The sequence below is a fragment of the Nuphar pumila genome, chromosome 5, assembly GCF_984573655.1.
Source record: "Nuphar pumila chromosome 5, dmNupPumi1.hap1.1, whole genome shotgun sequence".
In the NCBI taxonomy this organism is placed as follows: domain Eukaryota; kingdom Viridiplantae; phylum Streptophyta; class Magnoliopsida; order Nymphaeales; family Nymphaeaceae; genus Nuphar; species Nuphar pumila.
In genome coordinates this window covers 121,050,159-121,061,078 of record NC_143253.1, presented here as the reverse complement: position 1 = coordinate 121,061,078, position 10,920 = coordinate 121,050,159, and the positions used below count along the sequence as shown (strand labels likewise).

At 41.0% G+C, this 10,920-nt stretch overlaps 2 protein-coding genes across 3 annotated transcripts in view; one reads left to right on the top strand and one right to left on the bottom strand.

Moving 5' to 3' along the window:
• Positions 1–330: 330 nt before the first annotated feature.
• LOC149838417 (glycine-rich RNA-binding protein 4, mitochondrial-like) overlaps positions 331–10,920 on the bottom strand; it is a 30,592-nt gene continuing 20,002 nt past the window's right edge. The window contains exons 2-4 of one of the 2 annotated variants that reach the window (XM_090006589.1): positions 2,256–2,362; positions 2,076–2,166; positions 331–883 (exon numbers count right to left, since the gene is read on the bottom strand). In XM_090006589.1, coding sequence (XP_089862715.1) covers positions 699–883; positions 2,076–2,166; positions 2,256–2,362 — 383 coding nt within the window. In that variant the 3' untranslated portion in view covers positions 331–698. Of the gene's footprint in view, positions 884–1,284; positions 1,941–2,075; positions 2,167–2,255; positions 2,363–10,920 lie in introns of those variants that run through there. The other variant, XM_090006590.1, reaches the window with a different exon arrangement.
• LOC149838418 (uncharacterized) lies at positions 8,864–10,788 on the top strand. Its single transcript, XM_090007685.1, has 2 exons — positions 8,864–10,349; positions 10,631–10,788. Exons 1-2 carry the CDS (start codon positions 9,212–9,214, stop codon positions 10,666–10,668), a joined length of 1,176 nt encoding a protein of 391 aa, XP_089863811.1. The 5' UTR covers positions 8,864–9,211; the 3' UTR covers positions 10,669–10,788.

Here is a 10,920-nt window from a genome sequence, read left to right as displayed (position 1 = left end):
GGTGTCCTTTTCGAACAACAACAAAAGTACTACGTCATGCAAGCATATGGAGCTAAAGTATTTTGTTGTTAAGAAAAGAATAGAGAATCATCTAGTCCATATTGTTAATATTGGTACCAAAGAGATGATTGTTGATCCTCTTACTAAAGGGTTAGCACCAGGATTATATTCCGAACATGTATTGAGGATGGGCTTGTTAAACTCTTTTTGACATACGCATATAAATAAAATGATCACATACAGTTTATTGATTCTCATTATGGTTATTGTTAATCGCATAAGGATTACAGATTTAACTAAGGATCTATAGAATAAATTTGTAAAGGCCAATCTATTCATCAAGTCATTCCCATAAAGTTTACTGGTTTATCGTCGAAACAAGTGAAAGAATATTGGGATAAGCCACACATAGTGACAGTTACCCACATATGATAACTTTTCCCTTATAGTGTCCCTTCCGATAAACATAAGAAAATTAAGAGAGGGAACATTTACGCTAACCATTTTTCTGCTACTACTATATAAATGGGTGTCAATGAGAAACCCGTATGAGGGAAAAATGCAGAAAAGGGTTAAGAAAAGTAAATACCTTCTCTGAGTTTTTCAGCTAAAGAGGGAAGGGGGGTCCTGTTCACCGACTTCTGAAGGAGCCTGCGCTCATTAGAGGGTTGCAGTTCGGCTGAGGAGCGAAGCTCACCCTATTCCAGCCACCAGTGCCACAGCCATCGATCTGGTTCTCTGATGACCACATCAGGTATGCACTCCATGTTTCCTCTTGTTGTGCACAGGTTCCTGGTTTTCCCAACAATGGAGCCCTCATATTGGAGTCTCATGGCTTTTATCCCCATCCAAAGAGAATTATCACCATCATGCCTTCTCTCACCTACACGACGCCCGTCATTAGGATTGATACCCATAGGATATCGAAAGAGTTTCATGTTCGTTTGCTGCTTACGCCAATCCAGGCTTAGGACTGGCACTATTAAGATCAAAAGCACCCTTAAGGGGGTGTCGTTTATCCTTTATCATGGAGTGGCACATTGAAAGCCTCTATGTTTTAAATGCCCCCAGAAGCTCCAAATCAGGGGCTTGTGGAGTTTTAAGAGCAAAAAGATGGAGAGCCGTTGAGAATTGATTTTAAATTTCATCACACCAGATCAAGAGCATTTTTCTCCTTTTTCTTTGTTATCCATGCCATCAGCTAAGTAGAACAATAACCCGGCATTTCATTGCATGCTGTCAGTTGTACAAAATTTAAGGTATTTTTTAGATTAGAAAAGCAAAAAACACTAAAGGCTTGCCAGGCCTCCGGTTGATAAAACCCTTACAGCAAGGGCCTCAATGGATTATGAACTAGTGACATTCACAAGTCAACCCTACCAATGATGAGCGTGGGCAAGGAATGTATATATTTTTTTAGTATTTTGTATTATTTATATTTTTTTATGTACTTTTCAAGTATATCGTATGCATTTTTATATTAAATGTGCTGATATTTTCCCAAGAAAAAACAAAAAAAATAGCATTATGAGATTTTCCTGGGAATAAGAGATCTGTGACTTGTTATGTGCTTTGTAGGATGGCTGAGAACAATTGTATAATCCATGGTAATCTCTGGTATGATGCCCCATCTTCTAAAACTCCAGTCCTCCCATCCTCCATGTTTGCCTGGATCCATAACCGTGAAGTTGAGGCTAGAGCCACTCAGTATGCATTGCTCTCTACCTTCAAGAAGGATGATGTTACTGAAGCCATCTGCCAAACAACTACAATCTTAATTGTTCTGTTGAAACTTTTGGGATGGCCTATGCCAGGTAGCTGCAGCAATGGTAATATATGCTTTTCATGTCTTTGTACCATACCATTCTGGTAATACACATAGGATGGGAGCAGTGACTCATATCAGTGGCACCATCATGGCAGTAATCAGTTATTACTCTCTACAGATAGATAAAACATAGTTGGCTATCATATTTTATCAGCTTTAAGAAAAAGAAATGCAGTCGTTCAGCACTAAAGATTGTAACAAAAAACGAGTGCAATGGCAAATCATGATTTTTGGTGATGACCCTCACCTTCTACAGACGGCAGGTGAGGTACTACAAGCGGGCTCCCCATAACCTTCTCAATAGCAAAGCTTATCCGCAGAGGTCTACCCAACAATGACTGTAAAATAGATACTGTTTAGACAGATAAAAGATTTGGGATCTTTGGTGATGAAATGTGTTAACAGAAACTTGCAGAGTTTGCCAAACCTTGCCGTCCATGGCATCTTTTGCAGATTTAGCACCATCCTCATTTGAAAAATATACAAATCCAAATCCTCTTGATCTTCCAGAATCCCTGTTGTAGATGATCCTCACTGCCACATTGAAAGCATAGTCGCTGAGTTGCAACTCTATAAATAATCTATCAGAAACTACCAATTTTTTGGTCCTGATCAGTATTACTTAGCAAGCACTCACAAGGGGTAGTAGGAAGACTTGCACCTAGGGATGCACAATGAACCGAGCCAGCTGGGGCTCGGCTCGGTAAAGCTCTTCTCATCACATAAATGAGCCAAGCTTGAACTGAGCTCTGAGGCTTGGCCGAGCAAACGAGCTGTGCTTGATCGGCCTACCGAGCTCGATAAGGCTCGGCTCATATGATCTTTTATATAATATAAAATATATATATATATATATATTAAGTAAAAAACAATATCGCCCCCCCCCCCCAGCCTTGAGCCTCCCACCCCGTCTCAACCCCCCCACCCAACCTCGATCCTCCTGCCCCATCTCGACCCCCCTGCCCAACCTCAAGCCTCACACCCCGTCTCAACCCCCAAGCCCTCTCTCTCTCTCTCTCTCTCTCTCTCTCTCTCTCTCTCTCTCTCTCTCTCTCTCTAACATGCTAGCGGCTAGGGCATCCAACCAGTGCCGCCGAGGATCGCCACCACCATGGTACCATGCCTTCCATCAAGGATCTCCACCATCGCTCTCTCCCCTCTCTCGTCTCTCATGCATGCAAACTCTCTCGCCGAGGATCGGCATTCGCCACCATCTCTCTCTCTCTCTCTAGAGCCCGGGCTCGGTCCGTTGTGCTCAGAAGTGCCAAACACCGAGTGATTCAGGCTCGGCTCGGTTCAGGCTTGGGCCGAGCCTGTTCACTTGGGCGAGCCAAGCTTGAACATTATTTATTAATTTATTTTTTGGTATTGCAATAGTTAAATACCCTATAGGGGCATTTTTGTCTTTTCAGATATAATAAATACCGTTTATTAAAAAACAGTATTTTTCTTCTTTTATTTATTTTCATTTTACTTTTGCAATTAGGGAGTTCCTTGAGGGGCTCTATGGTCTTTTAGACCATAGAGTCGTTGGGAGCTCCCCAAGGTCACTCCCTCTCCTCCTTTTTTGTGTATAAATAGGGGTTCTCCCACTTATTCTCTCAATGCTTTTTCAAGCATATTATCAATAAACCTCTTTTTTTTTTACTTGTTTGTTTGTGTTTCCCTTTGTTGGCCCTTTGTATTGTTCCTTAGTGGATTTGTGCTTTTGCACTCTTGTGTTTGTGTTGTGCCTTTACATTGTTCACTCTTGGACTTGTATGTGCCTTTGCACTTTGTTCTTTAATTCCACTTACTTCATTACACTGGTCATATCTTTGTCAGACAAATAATCATGATGTTGATGTTCAGAAAATAGAAACTAGCATGATAAGGCCGCATTTTGCTATTAGTTGAACTTCAGTGCTATTGGCATGAAAGGTTCTACAATATTTCGATATGCATCCCAATACCAGACAGTTGTCTCAAATATGTTAGAAGTGAGATAGAAGTAGAACAGTTACACGGTATCATCCCAAGGTAGACAACTACTGCAGTTGGCATATGGGTAATCACTGGCAGGTGGACAAATTGAGTCACAGATCCCCTCAAACAGGTTTGGGCTGAAAAGGTAGAGCAGAAACCATGGATGAGAGGGAATAACTCTCAACGAGTACACCAGAGAATCCAGTTGAACTTATATGCATGTGCAATTTTGGAGATTTAAGCACAACTGGTCCATTTATGATTCTTCGACCAGCTCAAAGCATCCCATCGATTCCATATTTTGCTTTATTTTGCTTTGATAAAGATCATCAATGGCATGTCCTCTGTACAAAGGGACCACCACATGTTACCAGAAGTATATCATTATACATGTTCGGTTTATAATGCCTAACTCACCGAACTTCGAAGGAAGGCTCACCTGCATGGCCGTGTCCAACTAACAAGATGACTCCCTTTAGAGTTGTTTGGTCTACTCTAGATAAAGTCCCTTGTCACATTGTTAACCCTCTTCTCAAGCTTCTATGGAATCTTCATACTGGATATGAAAAACACAAGAATGGGGACAATCAAACATGTCTCCTATCAATGGAAGGTGCCTAGCAATCATGATTGGACCCTTTTGACCATATGATTCTCCACCCCCTTCCATAGTGTGGCTCTCCCACCACCTGTAGATAATGGCATTTTGAGATATTTAAGTATCGGTTTGCCTTACCAACAGGCAGCTGCCATCTTTGTGCTGTTGTCCACATTTAATAATAGTAGGTTGCATTTACCTTGATTACTCTTTATACCTCAAATTTCTGTAACACAATCAAAAATCAACCATGTTCAGCTAGTTTGGAATATAAAAGCTTTCTCGAAGATCAATATATCATCTTATACTAAAGGATAGTTATTACAAGATCTACATCGTGCAGTTGTATCCAAGTTAAGAATCCAACCTCTAAGGCATTATGGGGTGCATTTGTTAATCCCATGTGTGCGATATTGAATAGTAAGGGCAACAAGGTTCACCTTTGCCTTAGCCCTCTGAAAGGCATAAAGTGTGAGCCTTCAAACCCATTTATGTACAGAAATGGAGGCAAAGGAGATGAGCTCTTGAATCCATCTAGTCTATTTTGCACCAAATCCCATGCACGAAGGACTTCAGAGTAGATAAGCCCATCTTATGAAGTCAAAAACTCCAACTAAATCTACTTTCCACATGAAGATTGACCACTTTGCTATACATATTGAATCAATAGTTTCATTTGCTAACACTCCACGCTCATGATTAAGCATACTGATGTGGTAAGATCACCTCATGCATAACCCATTTCAGCCTTGAAGCTAGGACTTTGACTAAAATTTTATATGGACTTCCAAAGAGCAAGATCAGTTTGAACGTCATGATATCTTTGGAATCCTTCAGCATTACAACAAGAAAAGATCTGTTAAGAACCCTTAAAAGCTTGGACTTGCATGAAACTCAGTCAAGAAATCAAGGAGACCATCTTTAAAACATGACCAAAAAGCTTTCCAGAAGTCTAAGGTGAAGCCATCGGGCCTGGTGCTTTGCCCTTCACCAACACCCATATGGCCTTTTTCAATTCCTCCATTGTAAATGCACTCTCGAGCACAATGCCGTGGCGGACAGTGACATGCCCTACCAAGTTATCCCCTCATCATCATAGGGGTTGAACAATTCTTCAAAGCAATGAGATTCCTTCCATAAAAACTGTTAAGATAAATGTATCCTTGGTGTGTATACGTATACATATTTATATAATATATATTTAGCTTAGTCAACCTAAGTTAACTAAGCCATTTGTCAACCTAGGTTGACTTTGTTCTAGCCGTTGGAGGCTAGTCCAATGGCTAGAATTCTGGCCGTTGGACAAGCTCCAACGGCTGGAAGGGCTCCTCCTTCTCTCTTTTAATCTCCCTCTTCTCTCTTATTTTTTATATAAATATGGGTGGGTGTGTGCCTTTGTAAAGTGAGAAATTGATGGGTAGTATTAGGTATTTTATGTGTGTTTTAAGAGTTATGTAGTGAGGAACTATGTAATTTTTTCTTTTGTATTTCTAAGATATTTATAGGCTTGCAAAGATGAGAGATAGGAAATCGAAGGATTTGGGTATGGTTAGATGTATCAAAGATGAAACGCAAAGGGTTTTAGTCAAAGATGAGGAGATTAAGGAGAGATGGAAAGATTATTTTGATAAGCTATTTAATGATAGTCATGCTCAAGATCTTGGAGACTTCTCCATTCCTTTTCATGAGATAAATCGTGACTTCATGCGCAAGATTCAAAAGAAAGAAATTGCAGAGGCTTTGAAGAAAATGAAATCAAGAAGGGCAGTTGGCCCGGATGGTATACCTATCGAGGCTTGGAAATGCTTGGGAGAGAAAGGTTTAGAATGGTTGACAAATCTTTTTAACTTGATTTGGCGAACAAATAAGATGCCTAATGAGTGGAGGAAAAGTACTTTGGTGCCTTTATATAAGAATAAGGGTGATATACAAGATTGCACAAACTATCGTGGTATAAAACTCATGAGTCATACTATGAAACTTTGGGAGAGGGTGATTGAGTCTAGGTTGAGGAAGGTTGTCATGATATCGGGGAATCAATTTGGTTTTATGCCTGGAAGATCAACTATGGAAGCTATACATCTTCTTAGACAACTTATTGAAAGATATAGAGAGAGGAACAAAGATTTGCATATGGTTTTTATTGATTTAGAGAAGGCATACGATAGAGTACCTAGGGACGTTCTCTGGTGGACAATGATGAAGAAAGGTGTTTCTCTCAAGTACATTAGTATAATTAAAGATATGTATGAAGGAGTAGTAACCAATGTCCGCACTTGTGGAGGGGTGACAACCAATTTTCCGATAACGGTTGGGTTACATCAAGGATCTGCTTTAAGCCCTTTCCTATTTGCGATAGTGATGGATGAGCTTACGAGATCAATTCAAGATAATGTACCGTGGTGTATGTTGTTTGCTGATGATATTGTTTTGATTGATGAGTCTAGAGCTGGGGTTAATGCTAAGTTAGAATTATGGAGACAGACATTGGAAGCTAGAGGTTTTAAGTTGAGTAAGAGTAAGACTGAATATATGGAATGTCGGTTTAGTAAGCAACGAAGTAGTGATGGGAGTGTAGTGAAGCTTGGTGAGCAAGATATACCGGTGAATGATTATTTCAAATATTTGGGATCCATCATTCAAAAGTATGGAGAAATTGATGGAGATGTAAATCATAGGATAAAGGTTGGGTGGATGAAATGGAAAAGTGCTACTGGAGTGCTGTGCGATCGTAGAATGCCATTACGGTTGAAGGGAAAATTTTATAGGACGACTATTAGACCCGCTTTACTATATGGTACGGAATGTTGGGCTGCCAAGAGACATCATATTCAAAAAATGAGTGTAGCTGAGATGCGGATGCTTAGATGGATGTGTGGAAATACAATAAAAGATAAGATTCGGAACGAAGAGATACGTAAGAAGGTAGGTGTTGCACCCATTGAAAATAAGATGCGAGAGAATCGTTTACGGTGGTTTGGACATATTCGGCGAAGGCCTAATGATGCTCCAGTTAGAAGGTTGGAGAAATGGGAAAATATATTAGTTAAAAGAGGTCGGGGTAGGCCTAGAAAGACTTGGATGGAGATGATAGGAAAGGATATGAATGCTTTGAACCTCACCGAGGACATGGCGTTGGATAGAAATGATTGGAGGAAAAGGATTCATGTGGAAGACCCAAAATGAATTTCTTTTTTGGTTCATATCGCTGACCCCAATTTTTTTGGGATGAAGGCGTTGTTGTTGTTGTTGTATTTCTAGTGTCCATTATGACTAGAGTTATTCAATGTAATTTTCCTTTGTCCATTATGAATAAAATTGTTCATTCACTTTTTCATGTAACCTTCTAGCTCACATGTTTTTATCCAAATGTTTTATGTTCTTCAAGACCATTATAGAGTGTGTTGAGATCCGTGACATTTCCTTACATGGTATCAGAGCCTTGGCATCATGGTATTCGTATTTATGAATGGTATGGACCAGTGTTATTAAAAGTGCGCCTCAAGGCGCAAAAAGCGCGCCTCGCCTCAAGGCGAGGGCCTTTGTGCCTTGAGGCGCAAGCATAAAGCGCAAATGCCCCAAGGCGTGCGCCTCATACGCCTTGAGGCGCACGCCTCGGGGCGAGGCGCGCCTCAAGGTGAGGCGTATACGCCTCAGATTTTTAATAACAGGGCCCGATAAATAAAAAATTCTGGCAAGTTTGATCGCCTACCCAAAGCCGGTGATCTTCGACAAGTCTGCAACGAGATAAATGGCAACCGACAAGTCTGCGACGAGATAAATGACTATCAGACTGCTGATGGGAAGACTACCCATTTGTATATAAATGGCAACCGTTTAGAGGATCCAGTGCAGGAACAATGGGGACGAGGAGAGCCAGTCCACGGTTGTCATCTCCGGCTGCCGTGGCAATGGCGATTCTGTCGGCCGTGGAAGCGGCGTCGCCCAAGGCGAGAGACGACAAGAGGGAGGTAAAAATTGCTGCACCTGTTGCTGTTTTCAAGCTGGTGGAGCTGGTTAAGGACTTGGGGAGGCTTTGGAGGGAGAGAGTTAGCCGACGGCAACAATGGGGCTGGGAACCTGAGCTCTACTCGGGCCAGTTCAGACCGGCAGCTGCAGCTGGGCTCGTCCAGAAGACCCTCCGGAGAGGGAGGTATGGCGGAAGGGCGGAGAAGGCACCCGAGCTCGGGGGCCTCCGCCCAGCCTCCTTCTGCCTGGCCGGTGGCATCAGCAGGTTTGCTGTTGCTGGCGCCGTCGGGGGGCGGGGGGGGGGGGGGGGGGGGGGGAGGGGAGAAGAAAACAGAAGATGAAAAGGAAAGGACGGGGATGTTAAAATGTATCTTATATATATATATATATATATATATATATATTCTGTATATTACATCAATACCCGATAGGGGTATTTTTGTAATTTCACTAGTTGTTTTAGAAAACAACTATTTTCAGATTTTGCTAAAATGTATTTTTCTTTTTTTATTTTTCTCTTTTATTTTTTTTATTTTTTATATAACAAAAGGGGCTCCAACCATAGAGTCGTTGGAGCCCCCAACGGTCACAAATGTGACCGTTGGGGGCTCCCAACGACTCCATGGGAGCCCCCTTTTGGGCTCTCCTTTTGAGGCATTTTGCCTCCCCTTCTCTCCTCTCCCTTTTGTATAAATAGGGGTGATCCCCTTGTATATTTATTATTCTTGAGAGCTTTCTCTCTTCTCAATAAGAGGCTTTTTATATTGTTGCCTTCTTAAAGGCTTGTGCTTGTATTGTCCCTTTGTGGACTTGTGATATTGTCTCTTTTATTCATTGTTGTAAGTGCTTGTATGCACTCTTTATATTTCCGCAATATCTCATTACATGGTATCAGAGCCACTCGATTCTTGAAGAAAAAGTGTGGTTCGTGTATTTCATATTTAGTGGATATCTTCTCACTTCTTGGCAACATCATGGAGACAAAGATTGACCTATCCTTCAAGCTCAATGGAAAGAATTATATGATGTGGGCATCGGCAATGGAAAATAATCTCAAAGGAAAGAAGCTTTGGGGTTTTGTCATGGGTACCGTTCCGGAACCTAAGCTTATGCTCACAAAGATTAAAGAAGGTCAAGAAAAGGCTCTTGAAGGAGATGATCGCCTAAAGGCCATTGAAAGTCATCAAAAGGAAGTGGAAGATTGGGAAAGCAATCACGCAAAAATCCTTGCGTGGTTTATGAACAATGTGGAGCTTAAGGTATGTGCTAATATAGCTAAATTTCGTAGAGCCAATGAGGCTTGGTCCTTTATGAAGGGTATGTATACCCAAAAGGATCTTGCAAGGGCATATTTTTTACAAGAAAAGATTAGAACCACCAAGCAAGGTGATTCTAGCATTCAAAACTATTATAGTGCTTTAAACCCACTATGGGATGAATTGGCTCTCTTGGAGCCAAAATGGGTTTCTATGGAAGATATTGATTTAAGGCAAAAACAAATGGAACAAGAGCGATTGTTTCAATTTCTTTTTGGGCTACGTCCCGAATTTGAGCAAGTGAGATCTTCACTTCTCCATAGATCTATTTTTCCTCCTATTGAGGATGCTATTGCCGAAATCACTCAAGAGGAGACAAGGCTTGGCATGAGTAAGCATGTTGATGAAGTCCTTGCCGTATCAAAACCGGGTAATAATGTTAGAACCTATAAGCCTCCTCATTTTGGGAAACAAGGAAACTACAATGGAGGAAGAAAAATGATTGTTTGCCATTATTGCAATGAGCCGGGTCACATTAGACCCACTTGTCCAAAGCTTATTGGAACCTTCAAGCCTAAAGTGGCCTCTCTTGAGGAAACCACCACCAAAGAAGATGAAGGCAAGAACAATGACATCAAAGAAACTCTTGGACAAATATCTATGGCTCTCCAACAAATGCTAAAGGTTTCTTCCTCCACATCGGGTGCGGCTATTGCTTCATCATCTTCACCCGGTACGTATTCTTGGATCCTTGACTCTGGAGCTTCTTTTCATATGACCCCTCATGAAAATGCACTTATTGATGTTTGCACCAATTCAAAGGACTCTTGTGTCTCTACGGCCGATGGAACCTTTTTAAAAATTTCAAGTATTGGCTCTTTTAAAGATTCACAAAATTTTTGTGTTCCAAAAGTAAGAGTTGTTCCCAAACTAAATTTAAACTTATTTTCGGTTTCTCAAATTGCCGACCATGAATGTGAAATATCTTTTTCATCTAATGGTTGCTTTGTGCAGGATCTCCGGTCCGGGAAGCGGATTGGGCAAGGCCATAGAAAGGGAGACCTCTATTATATGGACCATCTTGATCTCCCTACAAACTTTTTTTGTTCTTATGTCCAAGAAAAAAACATGGAAACTTGGCATAAAAGACTTGGTCATCCAAGTTATTCTAAAATGTATCTCTTTCCTTTTGGAAACAAAATTTGTAAGGAAAAAGAAATTAATTGCAAAGATTGCATTTTTGGAAAAATGAAGTCTACTCCATTTCCAACTAGAACTTTTCTTTCGTCAAGGCCTTTTGAATT